Below are 16,604 nucleotides of genomic sequence, written 5' to 3' on the forward strand. Positions count from 1 at the left end.
AAAGTAGTTTCATAGGTGAGTCACATGAGCTTTTGTAGGGAGGTCAGGAAAAGCTTTATGTGGAAGATAGTGTTTGGAAAGCATCCTTCTGCCTTCAGTCCACCTACCTACTTACCTATAGTGCTTTCCGCCCACAGAACTCAAAGTCTATGATGTGCTCGTATGGGGTGTCTTTATCAGTTGGTCCATCAATATGTATTAAAAGTGGTTCCATCTGATGAGAACTTTTATGCCAATACTGAGGAGGGTTTGGTAGAGAATCCTCTAGTTCTGGAGAGTCTGGGGACAATGTGGTGCCCACTTACCTACATGGAGCCTTTTCTGATGCCTTGTCCCAGACACTAATGCCTTTCCTTCCAAATCACCTTCTATTTATAGAATCTTAGGACCATAACTCTAGACTTGGAAGGGACTCCAGGAGCCATCTGGTCTACCCCCTTCATTTTACAGGTGAAGAAACTGAGAGCCAGTTTCTACTCTTCGTTCTGTCACTGGCTAGCTGGTTGTATTGTACTGGGGGAACATTATGAATATCCTTTATGGGATCTAGTTAATTCCTTAGCTACCTGGACAAATCTGAGCTCTCTGATGGCAGAGGAAAAAAAAATATGTGTGTGTAGTATGTACACATGTGTGTGTATATATGTGTATATGTATATATATGTGTATACACACACACAAACATATATATATATATATATATACATATAAAATTTAAGAGATTTATGATCAGAAAAGGAGTTGGAGATGTTTCAAGCAAATGCTGGATGACCACTTGACCAGAGAGAATTCTAGTATGAGTTGGACTAGATGGACGCTGAAAGTGACTCTGATTCTCTAGTACTCTTTTCCCCACATAGACCTCTCAAACTGGGAAGCTGAGGGGATAAGATAGCTTAATTTTACCTTGCTATCTACAGGATGCTCCTTTCTCGCCATTCTCCTCCTCTCCCTTTCCCCTGTTCTCCTCTTCTCTCCTCCAGAAATGGGAAAGAACAGTTGTCCAGAGGGCAGTTGAGTTCCCACACCTGAGCTGTGAGCTTCAGAGGGTTTCTGAGGTACCAGTGTGGGAAAATATGGGGAGGGAAAGGAAGAGAAGGATGGAATAGGCTAGAACTCCCTGCAAGCTGGATCTCCTAAACTTGACCCTTTCCTACACACACCAGAGGTTCTGATTCTGTGCAGAAGGAGGAAGAATGCAAAGGAGGATCACAAGGAAATCCTTTTCCCTTGCCTGAGACTGATTTCTAGCTACTCTCAGCAGCATCAAATTCCCATCTGGATATTTTGGTGGTTGTTGGTAAACTGTTATTGAATGTCCATCATAGACTTTAAAAACATGGGAGAGGACCAGGTCCCTGCTCTCTAAGTACATTCTGTCTTAATAAGTAAACTCCAGTAATTCCCTGTTGCCTGTGGGATAAAATGTAAACTCTCTTTCTAGCTCCATGATATATTACTGCACACCCAGCCCTTCTTCCTGCAGTCCGTGATTCAGCCAAACAAACTTAGTTCCCCTCCACTAGTGCTTTGTGCACTGGCTGGCCCTCATGTCTAGAAGGTACTCACTACCTCCTCATCTCCTGCTCATAAGATTTCCTTAACATCCTTCAAGACTCAATTCAGGCACCATCATCATCCACATGAGCCCTTCTTCATATAGCGTCCTCCTCTCCCTATTTACCTTCTTTGTATTAATATGTTAATATTATTATTAAATATTAATATATAAAATAAATATTAATATTTATTCTCTTTGTATTTATTCTATGTGTCTTTATATAAGAATTTATCTCTCCCATAAAATGCAAGCTCATTAAGAATAGGCTTTTAAAAAAAATTCTTTGTATTTGTATTCTCAGCTTTTAGCAAAGTACCTGGTGCCTAGTAGGTAGTTACTAGTTAATAAATGATTTTTGATTGGATTGCACATGCAGATTCAAATTTTCAAGTAATTTTTGCCTAGGGAAAGACTGCTTACAAAATGCTAAGAACAAAATTACAACTTGAGGTAAAGAAGAAAAGTTTCAAAAACCACACCAGCTAAAGAATATTTACAGAGGATGTTTTATACTTTTCCTTCTGAACAACATTCACATTTCCCAGAGGACAATCTACAAAAGTAGGCCAAAAGTTGTGGAGGTTTGAGGATGGGTGGATTATTAGTCCCTCAACTAGGACAATCACAAGTTTGGAATTTCTGGTTAAAGGCAGTAAAGGTCTTTGCATTTCAATGGGCATTGTAGGAGACTGGAAAATAGATAAGCAAAGAGCTCCGAGTGATACATAATGAAAAGATGGGATGCGTAGGGGGTGGGAAGAGCAGAGATCTTTCTTAAGTCTTTCATTTGTGTAGGCAAGGGCTATGAAATAAGAGTATCTTGAAGAGAAGTGTTGGGTTACCTTAGGAAGTCCAAGACGTTTTGAAAGCCTCAAATATAGTAATCCCCTAGCCGAACTCATTTGTGTATATCTTAAGGGAGAGATGAAACCTTTAAGAAAAAATAAGATGAGATGGAATTTGAACAGAGTAGAGAAATTTTTGAAAGGCCAAACAAAGGAAGTCATATTTTAAAGTCATACTTAAGCATGAGAAAAGGTATGTATGCAAAAAGTGGAATTGGCTCTCTCCTGTCTATGCAATTCCTAATAATTTGGGCTAGGGAAGACTGCAGAAAATTACCAAGTCTTATACAAACTGAGGGAAGGGGGAGGAAGAATTGGGAAGAGACAATCCTACCCAGGAAGGTGAAATATGATACTGAAACTTACCCACTAAGTAGAAGTAGCTGGATTTCTCTGGTGCTGGAAAGAGCTTTTCGGGGCAATATCATCTAGTGTTAACTATGCATTTAGTTTTGAGATTCTAAGAAAGACTATAGTTTTCTTTTGCCAAGTATATTGTTTTTTCTTCTCCTAGAGGTCAAAGTTCTTTGGGGAAGGAGGATATAGAATAATTTTATCATGTTAGAATGACTTTCTTGCAAAGTAGGTGGGTTGCTGTTATGCCAATATCAACTTGCAGAAGGGGACAGACCTTCTCTCCAAGACAAACCTCTTCCAGAATACTTTTCCCCTTGCCCTATAGACTGATACTTCATTCCTTTAAACACAGTTCTTTTATATGGTAACCCATATAAAAAGGCACAATGTAGGTAAATCTCTCAAATCCCCTCCAGCTTTCCATTCATCAAAGGAGGATCCAAAGACATGCTTTTTCCTAAAGGGGAAATTGGGGTATTTGAAACCTGATGTGATGATAGAGACAACAGACATAATGCAGAAACTTTGTACTAATGGGGCTGCAGAAATTTTAAACAGAACACAAAGAAATTGGTGATTGGCATGGAACTTATGGCCAGCGCCTGGGCATCTTCAGAAGGGAAGATGCCCAGGGAATAGGCTTCCAAATGTCCTGGGATTAAATAAATGCTAAACACGAAGAAACTCCAGTTACCTATTTCAGTTGTAAAACAGGTGATTGAGAAGCTTGTTGTTTCTTCATTTTCAATAAATCCCTTTTTAGAAGGGAAATCAGAGATCGGGGAAGATAGCCTGACCTGTACAGATCTTTTTTTAAAAAAAAATTAGAAATGTCTGCAGGGCAAGATATAGTCACTGTCCCCAGCCTTTTTCTTAGAAAGCTGTCAGCAGTTGGGAATTGATTTTTGAAAAGAATAAATTAATCTACCCCACGTACTTTAAGAAAAAAATGGTTCTTGTTTTCTCCCAATAAATGCTAGCTTCCAAAATCCAAATTAAGTGCAAATTGCAGCTTGCAAAAACAGAAATGAAAAAAAGCCCAAGGTCTTTGGAAAGAAATATTTTCAAATTTCCTTAAAATATTCGTTAATATTCTCATAAATAACAAAAACTTCAAATGGCTATTTAAATAGACACCATTTAAAATAGTAATGTTTGAACAGATACTTCAAATCGTAACCTGAATTGTCCGGAATCTCTAAAGCATTTGTTAGAATGAACAAATATTTTAAATTCCTTGCCTTTTTATTTTTTAAACCTGGAGTAGAATACTTGAGGGAAAGAACAGAGTTTTTAAGGCAAGAAGCAATGAAACACAGAAAAGAATGGAGGATGATACTTTATTAGATAATTTTATTATCTCAGCGTGTATGTATGATATCGAAAACACTTTCACAAGAAATAAATACTCCGAAAACTCAAAAATTCTAGTTATATTACAGATGGGTGACTGGAAGAAACAGAAAGGCTAAGTATTATATACACTTTGAAAAAAATTGCCTCGTGGTTCAAAGAGGGCTTGGAAGAAAAACATTCTCGTACCTGGGCAATTTTGTTTTTTAAGTTTTTTTTTTCTTTCAATTCCAGAAAAAAAAAATCTTTAAGCAGCTTAGAAAAATGCAAAACGGATACCCCACATTTGGTCACTGAGACCAAACCCGAATGAGGAACGTCCATGAAGTTAAGTCACATTCCGTGCAATTGGCTCTTTTACTCCAAGGTTGCCCTAGAAAAGTAACATCAGGTCATTTCGTTTGTAAACATTTTGCGGAGTGAAAGATAAGTAAACTATTAAATAAAGAGGTGCTTTACTGACAGGCTTTAAGTCTCAACGAGAACACTAGCGAGCCGGGAAGGGAATCCTTAATAGGCCGAGTAGTATTCTTGAAGCTGGCGGGGACGCTGATCTCAGTTTACGAATCCATAAAATAGGGGATCTGAACTAATGACTAAGAGCGTTTTCCAGATTTCCTTCCAGGATGCTGGCACTTCAAGCAGCCTCTGAAGCTCTCGCCGTCGGGGAAAGGGGGGCGCGGCCGGCAGGTGGCTCAGAAAGCGGGGGCGCTCGTCTCCCCGCCCGTAGGAGCCGCCGGCGAGAGCAGCCCGGTGCCCCCTCCGGGTGGGCATCCCAGTGGCGCAGTGACCAAGGGACGGCCGAGGAGCGGGCTCTTGCTGGGGAAGCAGCCGATCGCGGCGTCCTGTTGCTGTTGCAATAGCGTCCGGGCAGCGGCGGATACTTGTAGCCACGGGGAGGCGGCCACGGCCGGGGAGTGCCACAGGTGGCAGTGAGCCCATGGGGCCGCTGGGGGCCCTGCCGCGCCTCCTCCCCGGGCTCCCCGCATGATGCTGTCGATGCTGAACGAGGCGCCCTTGGCCCCGCCGCTGGGTTCCCGGACCGGAGCGCTGGGCAGGGGGTGCTCGGGGCTCCCTTTCCTCGGCGGCGACGCGTGGCGGGCGGGGGCCGGCAGCACGATGTAGCGCAGCGGGTGCGGCTGCAGCAGGGGGCCCGGGCGGAGCCGGGCAGGGACGGGCGCGGCGGCCGGGCAGAGCAGGAGCCCCGCGGACCCCGCGGGGTGCAGGGCTGAGCACAGCGGCGCTCCTGGGTCCGGGCGCTTGAAGCGCTTTCTCCGGCGCAGGAAGCTGCCGTTGTCGAACATGTCCTGGGAGGCCGGGTCGAGGCTCCAGTAGTTGCCCTTGCCCGGGTGGCCCGGCTCCCGGGGGATCTTGACGAAGCAGTCGTTGAGCGAGAGGTTGTGGCGAATGCTGTTCTGCCAGGCGGGGAACTTGCGGCGGTAGTAGGGGAAGCGGCCGCTGATGAAGGCGCAGATGCCGCTCAGCGTGAGCCGCTTGTGCGGGCTCTGCAGGATGGCCATGGTGATGAGCGCTATGTACGAGTAGGGTGGCTTCGCCGGGGCCGGCGCCAGCGGTGCACCCCCGTCCCCGAGCTCGCCCGGGGCGTCCTGGGCTGGGATGCCGCGCCTGCCGTCCGCGCCGTCCCGGGCTGGGATGCCGCGCCCGCCGTCCGCGCCGTCCCTAGTCCCCGACGGGACGCTGCTGCTGCGGCTGCGGCTGTGGCTGCTCCGCGGCGCCCCCCGCGGTCCGGGCTGGGGTCCCAGCAGGTACGGCTCTTTCTCTTCTTCCTCCTCCTCCTTCTCCCCTTCTTCTTCCTCTTCCTCGGGCTGGATATCCAGCGGCTCGTCTTCTCTGTCTGAGCCTCGAGGGCAGCGTTGCGGCCGCTGGGAGAGGGGACACTCAGCCCTTTGCAAGTTCATGGAGGATTTGGCTTTGGGTATTCCACAGAAGCAGGAACCGGCCGGGGTTCACCTACGACTGTGCCGGACCAGGCGCTTCGTTAAGCGGAGGGGGTTTCCTCTCAACTTGTCAACCACCCCCTTGCTGTCTTTTCTTCCTTTCCACGACAATCTGGGAAAGATGTAGGTCTCTTTATTATAGGTGCTGTGGTTTGGACTGAGTCTCTTCCTCTCTCTTTGGTTCCCTCCCCTCCTTCTTTACCCCTCCCCCTCTCCTCCCTACCCCCTCCCTTCCCCCCTACTTCTCTCTGATCTGTCCCATTCTCTCCTGCTGCAATGGTGTAGTCGGCTCGAGGTGCATGGGTTATTCAGTGGGGGGAGGGGAACAGAGAGAAGGAGGAAGCATGGACTTTGAGTTTGAGCTATAATTTATCTTTTTTTAAAAGAGCAACCCAGTTCATGAGAGGAATTGTGTAAGCCTAGCAGTCTTTGGATATATCTCTTCTTTTGGAGGATAGGACAAATCCTGAAGCTGAAGCTTAAATACCTTGGCTATATAATGAGAAGGGGGGACTCATAGGAAAAGCCCCTGATGTCTGGAGAGATTGAAGGCAAAAGGAGAAGAGGAAGGCAGAGGATGAAATGGACAGATTGTGTCATGGAAGCAATGAACATGAGTTCAGATACACCCTGGGAGATGGAAGATACAAGGGCCTGGCATGTTATGGTCAAGAAGAGAAGAGTCAGGATATAATTTAACATCTGGAGGACTCAGTTTAGTCAAGGTCTAATGGGACTGGGATTTCCAAGAAGCATTAGAAAAGCCAAGGTAAAACTGAATGCCATGTATTTTTTCACTTTACAGAATAACTGGAAGACGCATAACCATAACTTGATGACAGTAATAGGTAGCCACAGGCTCTGATACAGATTCCTACTAGATTACATGGATGAAAATGCCCTGCCCCACGAAATGTACTAGCTCTGGGAATCTGGGCTTTTCTGATCCTGCTTCTTCATATGTAAAAATAAACAGTAATACTACCTTCCTCATAGGACTGATATGGGAAAGGTCCACCATATTAGCGCTTAAAGCATGAAAGAAAAGTGATTATACTGTACCCCCCCCCCAAAAAAAAGATCAGGAATGATAGGAGGATAACAGTCATTGGCTTTGGTTTGCTTAGCATAGACTCCCAAAGTAGGCTATACTGTCCCCTGAGGCCCTGGAACAATTGAGGAAGGGGTATGGTAGTTGCCTCAGGTATAATTGGGGTGGGAGGGCCATGGAAGCATAAGGAAAGAAGAGAAGGAAATTTTGAAAAAATAATTCCTACATGTTTCATCTGTTGTGTAACACAGTTAAAGTCATAGTGATTACATTATATGATCAAGTCTGCACACAGGTCTTAACAAGCAAGTGTTGGCAGGCAAGCCTGTTGCGCATTGTCAGGAAGTCCAGCATGTTTCCAGAGGAAGTGCATGTAATGACTTGTTTACAATATGGTACTACAGGGTCAAGTGATACAATATTGCATCATCAAAATTTCAATGCAGGGAAAAATTCACAAATTTATAAAAATTAAATTTAAGATGCATCATTTAAAAATATTTTATATTTTTTTGGAATGATGAAAATTTTAAAAAATTGTTAAAGGATTAAAGAAAGTAGATTTCCAGGGGGGGTGCTATCTTTTTTTTTTAAAGGGGGCAGTAAGCCGAGTAAGTTTGAGAACCTCTGACTTGGAGGCAGAAGGAAGTTTGGTGGTTATTCTACCTGTTGCCCAACAAACTGAACCTAAGGTGTGAATTGTCCAAGAACACACAGCCCGGATTGGGGGCCAGGTTTTCTGATGCCAAATCCAATACTCTTTCCACTAAATCAGAGGTGCTTTATGTTAACCTCTCCCTGAAGTACTCCTTATCAAACTTTCTTCTTCAAAGTTAGAAAGACTCCAGTGCCAGGGATAGGGGAGGGGAGGGGAGGGTGGAAAGGAGGATAATTAAAGCTGGAAGAAAAGCAAGCAACCTGGTCGAGATAGCATCCCTCACTCATCAGCTTTGGAGATAGAAGCCAAGGATTTTCAGGCTGTCATTCCACCTGTTCACCTCTGCCTAACCACATGCAGGGCTAGATCATCAAGTTGTCTTGTTAAAAATAACTACTCCTTCCCTCTCCCTGCATTTATTACAGCAAAGGAGACAACACAGCAGCCAAACAAATCAAGATAGGTAAGAATTGAAAATCTTGTCTCTTTTAGAGTTGCAGTTTTTGCTTTTTAAGCTTCAGTGACCTTTACCTTCTCCATGTTCTACCTGCCAATTTGTCCCTTAGTCTGGAAGGAACTAAACCCTGTTTTCTAACTAGAAAAATCTGGAGTTAAACATATATTCCCCCTTTCCGTCCTAAATATCCAACACATGACCAGTGAAAAGACACTGGCTCTGTGAGTGAGAGGACCTGGCTTCAACCCTGCTACTACCTTACCAAGTCAAAATTCCTAGGACGTGGTTTCCTTATCTGTCAGGTGGAGGGATTGGGCAAGATGGCCTCCAAGGTCCCTGACAATTCTAGATGGAACGGCATTCCTGACCGGTAGCAATTGATCAAGTGGGTAAGGCTCCTGGGACTCTCTACACCATCTACCTGCACAGAAACCAACATCTCAGGAGATCTCCACTCTTACTGCCCAGTTATTTTAGCTACTCTCTTCATGGTGGAGAAGGAAAGGTATTCCTAATACCCTAATACCCAGACTTTAATACCACAAAGGTGAGATTTTCTTTTTCCTCTGGCCTACAACAACTTACTTTAAAAACTAAATTAAAACAACCATTTTAGAAAAACTTGTGAAGACTTATATGAATTGATGCAGAATAAAATAAGCAGAACCAGCAGATTGCAGTAATCTTATTATGCATTAATAGCAATATTGTAATGATGATCAACTGTGAAAGACTTAGCTACTCTGATCGATACAATGATCAAAGGCCTCATGATGAAAAATGCTGTCCAATTCCAGAGAACGGATGAACTGAGTACAAAGTGAAGTATATTTTTACTTTTTCTTGCTTTTAAAATTTTGCAACATGGCTAATATGGAAATATTTTTGCATGATTTCATATGTATAATTGATATCATATTGCTCATCCTTCATTCTTGAAGAGGATGTGATGTCTTGACTTCCTCGCTTTCCTCTGGAGTCATCAAAGTCCAGTGGCATTGCTTGCCTTCTCAATGGGTGGAAGGAGAGAATTTGAACCCAAAACAAAATGTTAAAAACAATAAAATCTTAAAAGTTATATTTAAAAATGTATCCACGTGGCTGGGCATTTTTTCAGGAAACCTAGGTGTTCTAGTTAGCCTTTTGGGGTAGTGGAAAGAGGGAGAGAGTTTTGTGATTTCTGTGACCTACCTCACAATTTGAGGTACTAAATGATAGACCAAGTCTTTGTGTAAGAATGGATCCATTTATTACTGTATACTGAAACTGCCAATACAGCTCATTTTGTGAGATTCCATAAAAGCAGCATTGGTATTATGTAGTCTGTTGTAATCCCTTCCTGACTGCACAAGTAATAGTTTACTTTGAAATAGGTCATAACCCCTTGCAGTCTCTTAGCTGGCCTATTAAAAGTTCAGCTGTTATTTTTTTTCTTTTTGGAGGGGGGAAGGCAGGGCAATTGGGGTTAAGTGACTTGCCCAAGGTCACACAGCCAGTACATGTCAAGTGCGTGAGGCCGGATTTGAACCCCGGTCGGTCCTCCTGACTCCAGGGCTGGCGCTCTACTCGATGCACCACCCAGCTGCCTTTTTTTTTTCTTTTAAAGAAATTGTACACTTAATATAACTGTTAACTTCATCCAAGATCACTCTCAACACTTAGTCTGGGCAAGTTATGACAAGACAACTGCCTCCCACCTATTACAGAATTCAGTCATTCTTGGGCTAAATGTGAGAAATTGAATGATACAAGCCTCTTTTGAAGAAAATAGTACCCCTGCATTTGAAGCCACTGTGGGTGATTAATATGTAAAAAATCTGTGCTGCTGAGAAGAGTGTTCTTGACATCAGAAAGACATCGTAAGCTTAGCCACGTGTACCCTGGGCATTTAGCATCCCATAAAACTTCAAAGACCAGAAAAGCAAAAATAAGACTTTATTGACAAATAATATCAGAAGCTAGGCTTTCTCCCCCTATAAGCAACAATAATCCAGCCTCAAATCACACCCTAAAGAAAAGTTTTGCTGAGGATCCCCTGATGCCTGCTCTCCACGGATGTGGGAGGTAATAATACATGAAAACATCACAGGCTTAAGAGGAAAGTCAAAGGCAGTCATGATTCAGCACCCGTCTACATCATCTTGGGTTTCAGCCGGCTTACTTGAACAAATGATTGTGCTTTGGTGCCTGTTTTCACTTTTTAGTGGTAACTCATCACATTGCCTTCCATTTAGAAAGGAATGTCACTGAACTTGTGATGACCAAATGTAAAATAGAAAATATTGCGCTATTTTCAATTGGAATTCTTGTTTATATGTTTTATAACATCAACACACCCTCAATTACTTTCACATTCATCTTGTGGTCTGTCTTGATTTATAAAATTTTTAAATGTTTTTGTGCTTCTGCAAACTTTTTTTTTTTATAGTGCAAGAAGATGCCAGTTTTACTGAATTTCCAAATCGTACTAGGCGCATCATATTTAGTGCCCTGTTTGAGCTATTTTTCAGTAAATTTTTAAAAATGATTTTAAACTTAAATACAAAATGAGAAAAGAAAAAAAAACTGCCATGTACACAGCAGAATATGAGAGGATTCAATATAAAACAATAAATTTCCATTTTAACAAAACCTATGTAATGAACACAGTGTTTTCAAAGTTGCCCAGCTTTTCTTTGCCTCCTGGTAGGTTTTCTTTTGTTTGCTCGTGTGCACTTTTTACTTCATTTTTCCCCCTCCCCAAAGAAACTTAATGTGGGGAATATATCTAAGTTACTTTCAAAATTTTATAACTTTGTAAGAAAGTGATGTTTGTCTCTCCAACCTCTGACATCTCCTAGAACCCTGGATACTAGGAGATTGTAAAAATTTACATCCATCAATGTCACCACTTCTATTTTAAAATAACATTATGGGAAGAACTTTGAATTTGGAATCAAAAAGCCTTAGGCCAAAATAATGACCAACATTAGGTAACCTGTAACCTTAGTAACTAGGCAAGTCATATTACCTAAGCCTCAGTTAACTCATCTGCAAAATGTACACAATGTACCACCTACTCTTACAGAGTTGCTATCAGCCAATTTAATCTTCAAAGTCAATTCTGAAAGACAGCTTTAGTGACACCTATCTGAAATAAACTTTGTTCCCAGTAGACTATAAGCTTGAAGGGTAGTAGGGTCAGCTTTTTGTTCTGTTTTTATATCCCCAAGATTTATCACAGTGTCTTGCACAAAATAGGTACTGAATAAATGCATGCTGAATTCAATGTATTTCTCAGGAAATATATAATACATACTAAAAATTTTATAATATTTATTTGATATTGAAAATTTTACAATATTTATTTAATGCAATACACAGAAGAAAAAAACTTAAAAGAAGATCTTAGAATCCATAACAATGGCCATGAAAGAGATTCATGAACAGCAAAAAATTCATTCCCCCAGTATATCATCCAGTCTTGATTACAAATGCTTCTAGTGTTAAGGACAGACTTGGTCTTCTTTGAAATTTATTGTCAACTGCTTTCTTGTTTTTCAGTCACTGTATCTATAAATAGGTGTTTAAGGATTTCCTTATCTAAGTTTCTGCCTGTAAAGAGAAAAAATACAATGTGATTACTTTCCCTTCTATTTATTTAAAAATATTTAGTCATATTAATTAGAGACTACTTAGTACCTCATGATAGACATAAATATAAAAATAGAGGGGTTAGGCTAAGAGTCTTTTATATGTCAGAAAGGAATCACTTTTCAGCTACATACCTTAACAAGGAGTTTGGATTTTTCAAGTCTAAAGATCCTATAAAGTTTTAAAAAATACCTGTCTCACATTTATGCTGAAAAAGTAGCTCATAATTAAAACATGATCACCAGCTAATTTCAGTTAAAAGCACTAGGTGCAAAACTTCTACTTAACACATACAGCTGAAAAATGATTCCCCTCTGACATACAGAAGGCCAGCAGTCACTCACTCACCTATCAGCACCAGTCTGTTGGTTCGCTCACTGTCATCCTTCCACCTCACGGGAGTCTCTTCCAGATCATACAGCTCATGGACGCCTTGGACAATCACTTGGTGTGGCTTGTCTTTGATAGACACCAGCCCCTGCTCGTAAGGATGATTACTGATCAACTCTAGTTCTTATCCTAAAGTCAGCAAGCACATAAACGCCAATGCCGGTGGCACAGCAATTCCCATTCTATTTCAAGGTGATACTTCTTTGGAAAGGAAATACCACTAAAACGGTATGAACTGTGAATGGTAATTCCCAGACTCAGGGGAATGAGGGGAGCCAAATGAAGCTTCCTAAAACCTCCACTTTTCAGATGGGTACTGTTGTCTCCCGACCTCTAAAGTCTCTCAGAGGTACTGTATGTCACAAAACAGGGTCTTTGTCAGACATTCACCTGCTTCTACTGATTATTCTTCCACTCCTAAGTTCCTCTACTTGTTCACAGTTTCTATGGAGAAGTCTGAGCGATTATAGGATTTTGGCTTCATGCAGTAAAGTGATCCTGTTTTCACACAAAGGCCCCAGATAAATTAATAACTTAATGGACAATCACAAAATACAGGTCAAAAATTCATCTTTACGTTGGTTTTCGAGAAAAGACTATGAATATATCATCTGATATTCAACTTTTATCCATTTTTTCAATATTATAAGCTTATGAGGATGAAACAAATTAAAACTTAATATTAGAAAAATCAACTTTTTTTCCTGTACTATTTATCCAGCTAGTCCCTGATTGATCTGTAAAGAATAATATTAGATAGCTGTAACAAAACCCTCAAGCAGAGAAGCTTAATACCCACTCAACAAATATCTGTTGACTGAATAAACACAGTTTTCCTCCTTTCCTCTGGGCCTCAGCAGCCATACCTGCCAGGTGCATTAAAAAGCTCAATAAAGGGTAGCTGCATCATGGTTCCTAATACTGACATTTTTGGTCATAAAAAAATAAAACCCAAGGAAAACTTCAGAATCCTCCTCCTTTACTAACCTAAAGCAAGTGCAAAAGGAAGGAATTCACCACAGGAAAGCTTATTAGCAAGACAAGATCTGGGAGTCCAGAGCATGGAGTGACATTTTAAAGTACACGGGTTGTTTTAGCTGTAACACAAAAAAAGAGCTGTGCCAATCAATCATCCTTTATACAGTGGTTTGAAAAGTTCCCCTTCCAGACCCAGAGGGAATAAGGCAAAAAGAAAAACAAAGTATTTGCCCTCCAACCATAAATACGGCTTTAACAATAGCCAAGAAAGTGACCAGATACCAAAGTATAAAATAGCATAAACCTGAATACTGAACCTTTAGTCGGATGACTTCCATGGTGTTATCTGCCTTATTTTTCACAGTCTTTTCCCACAGAAGATTCTGCACACAAGAACGTATTTTAAGGAGCATGTTGCCAATGGCAATACTAATATGTAATTATATGGGAATTTAAAGAATAAGTATAAGAGAAACCGTTCTCACTTGAATAAACAGATTTAGATTTTCTTCCGTTGTACTTCCTGGTACTTCAAATGTGGCTGTAACAATACTCTGTAAACAGAGAGACATTTAGTCATCATTTTTGATAACAAAATCTTACAAAAACCACTACTAAGACAGAGGTGGGGCCCAGGGGTAATTGTGAGAGATGTAACTTCTTCCTCCATCCCGCCTATTATCCTTCTCCATCTATTTGCAGATTTCTTTCTCATTTTTGTCTCTATTTTTTCTTTTATTTTCTCTTCTCTTCTACTGTCTTTTGACCATTTCTTCAGTCTTTGAGGGGGGCAACCACAGACAATGCTTAGCTTTATTGTTAAAGAGGTTGTTAATTTGCTGAATACTCAAGAATGTGCCAGGGTTGCCAACCTGACGGAGGTTACACACACTTCTAAAGCAGGATGACTTGGTGATTTGGTCTTCTGACCACTAAAATATATTCTAATTCTGAAATTTTGTGATACGATTTACGTATCTTGATGGTAGCTAGCCAACTGGTAGTGGTTTGGAAGAGGACTGAAAGCAGACAGGCTGCTAATTAAATGAACTTGCTTCATCATTGTAAATAAAAGGCTATCTGTACATTGTAATTAATTGAACTTTTTTCTTGCAGTTTACAAACAGTAAAAATCGAGAGGTAAGTTTCTGTTCAAAGTTTCTTGAGACGATGATAATGATGTCTAAGTTATTCACAATTAGTAGTGATGGATTTCCACCGACCCACACTCTGATATGCTTCTTTAAGGAACTAAATGTTTCACCTTTTCTCTGAAGTGCTTTCAAGGTGTCAATCTGCTACTATAATCACTATTTTCAAGACAAATGACAGGCATGAACCAAGGCTGGGTATTAATAAATGTTTGTTTTCCTCTAAGAAGACAAAGCAAATGCTGAGCTGAAAATACCCCAAAACCGGTAGAAAGAAAGCTTTAAAGGGCCCTGTAAGGTAAAACCATGGTAAGCCTTTGGGAAACCGTGATGCACAAAAGCACAGGGAATGAGGAAAGAGAGTGACTCATTAAGAGCAAAGAAGCCCTCCAAACAGAATGCTTACTCTCTCCCAAGCACATTTAAACTCTGTTAGGTGTTCCATTTAGGAAGGCTAAAAACTAAACTTTTCCATCTGGGAAAAATAAATTCTATTAAAAATCATCTGCCTGTTCCTTTACAGTTGCTTAGCTGGGAATCTAGGTGGTCCAGTGGTTAGAGAACCAGACCTGGAATCAGGAAGACCCTGAATTCAAATCCGACCTCACATGATTACTGGCTGTGCGACCCTTCACAGATTATTTAACCCTGTTTGCCTTAATTTTTTCATTTGTAAAATGATCTGGAAAAGGAAACGGCAAATCACTCTGGTATCTTTGCCAAAAAAAACTCCAAAAGGGGAGTCACAAAGAGTAGGAAATGACTGAACAGTAAAATCACAGTTATTTCTTTTCTCTGAAAGTCTAATTTTAACTGCAAAATGTGAATGGAACTGTGTTACTCAAACCCTGATCAAACTTCTTTAATATCCTTTCCAGGGAAAAAAGAAAAGTAGGATACCCTCCCCCTACAACTAATCTCATAATTAATGAAAGGGCACTACTTTGTAGGTCCAGTGCCGAGGTCTGGAGATACACTGGATCTCAAAATGTGGTCCAGGGTCTCCTAGGAACCTCGAGACTCTTTCAAAGGATCTGCAAGACCAAAATTATTTTCACAACACTAAAATGTTTTAATGTCTAATAGAGCAAATATTGATTCATATAAGCAATATAAACAAAAGTTCTTTAGAGTCCTCAATAATTTTTAAGAGAGTAAAAGAGCCCTGAGACCAAAAAGTTTGAGAACTACTGATGTAGAAGGTGGTTGGTGCTTATGCTTTTTCTTTAAGAGAGGGAAATCTAGGAAGATGTAAAAAAGAATCCAATGTAAGTATGGGAGACAAAATTTGCAAGGGCATGGAGAAAGGAGAAGGGGAGAGGGACAGAGAGAGAGAGAGAGGGAGGGAGAGAGAGGGAGAGGGGGAGAGAGAGAGAGAGAGAGGGAGAGAGACAGGGAGAGAGGGGGGAGAGTGGGAGGGAGAGAGGGGGGGAGGGAGAGAGAGGGGGGGGGAGAGGGAGAGAGGGGGGGAGGGAGCGAGAGAGAGGGAGAGACAGAGAGAGAGAGAGAGAGAGAGAGAGAGAGAGAGAGAGAGAGAGAGAGAGAGAGAGAGTGAGTGTGTGTGTGTGTGTGTGTGTGTGAAGGACACTATGACTGGGAAGGGGAGCCAGTGCAGTTTCCCAAGTGAGGTGACACTGCCAGACCTGTGCTTTTGAAAAATCATTTTGGTAGCTGTGTGGAAGATGGCCTGGGGTATGGGAAAGAGACTTAAGGCAAGGACACCAAATAGAAAGCTGTTATAATATTAGGGTACTGACTCTATTACAAGAGAAAGGCCAGAGAGGGACAGCTAAGTGGAGCAGCAAATAGAGCACCAGCCCTGGAGTCAGGAGGACCTGAGTTCAAATCTGGCCTCAGACTCTTGACACTTAATAGCTATGTGACCTTGGGCAAGTCACTTAACCTGGATAGCCTTGCCTCCCCACTTCAGAAAGAAACAAGACTGGCAACTTCTTGGATATGTGGGGTGAGTGAGAGTAAGGAATTAAGGATGATATTGAGATTGAAAACCTGGGTGAATGGAAAGATGCCTTTCCTTATCTGGTATCCTATAAAAAGAAAGGGCATATTTTCTACAACTCTGCTCCAAATAGCAAGACAGGAAGACAAAAGAACTTATTTTTGTTTGTTATAGTAATTTTTCCCCCGAGGAGTAGAGGAAAGAAGGAACCATAGGATGCATCATATCACTTAAGAGTTGGAAAGGACCTCA

General features: G+C 41.6%; 2 protein-coding genes across 3 annotated transcripts in view; both read right to left on the minus strand.

The window, feature by feature from the left end:
- Positions 1-4,811: 4,811 nt before the first annotated feature.
- Positions 4,812-6,035, minus strand: LOC118830761 (forkhead box protein D4-like). Its single transcript, XM_036737683.1, has one exon. It carries the CDS (start codon positions 6,033-6,035, stop codon positions 4,812-4,814), a length of 1,224 nt encoding a protein of 407 aa, XP_036593578.1.
- Positions 6,036-11,596: 5,561 nt separating this feature from the next.
- LOC118831883 (COBW domain-containing protein 1-like) overlaps positions 11,597-16,604 on the minus strand; it is a 60,443-nt gene continuing 55,435 nt past the window's right edge. Inside the window, exons 12-15 of one of the 2 annotated variants that reach the window (XM_036739354.1) lie at positions 13,727-13,795; positions 13,559-13,624; positions 12,222-12,351; positions 11,597-11,834 (exon numbers count right to left, since the gene is read on the minus strand). In XM_036739354.1, the coding sequence (XP_036595249.1) occupies positions 11,761-11,834; positions 12,222-12,351; positions 13,559-13,624; positions 13,727-13,795 (339 nt within the window). In that variant the 3' untranslated portion in view covers positions 11,597-11,760. Of the gene's footprint in view, positions 11,835-12,221; positions 12,352-13,250; positions 13,361-13,558; positions 13,625-13,726; positions 13,796-16,604 lie in introns of those variants that run through there. The other variant, XM_036739355.1, reaches the window with a different exon arrangement.

This window comes from Trichosurus vulpecula, chromosome 9, assembly GCF_011100635.1.
Source record: "Trichosurus vulpecula isolate mTriVul1 chromosome 9, mTriVul1.pri, whole genome shotgun sequence".
NCBI classification, from domain to species: domain Eukaryota; kingdom Metazoa; phylum Chordata; class Mammalia; order Diprotodontia; family Phalangeridae; genus Trichosurus; species Trichosurus vulpecula.

Coding starts and splice junctions, on each gene's coding strand:
- LOC118830761 (XM_036737683.1), bottom strand. CDS start 6,035: ATGAACTTGCAAAGGGCTGAGTGTCCCCTCTCCCAGCGGCCGCAACGC.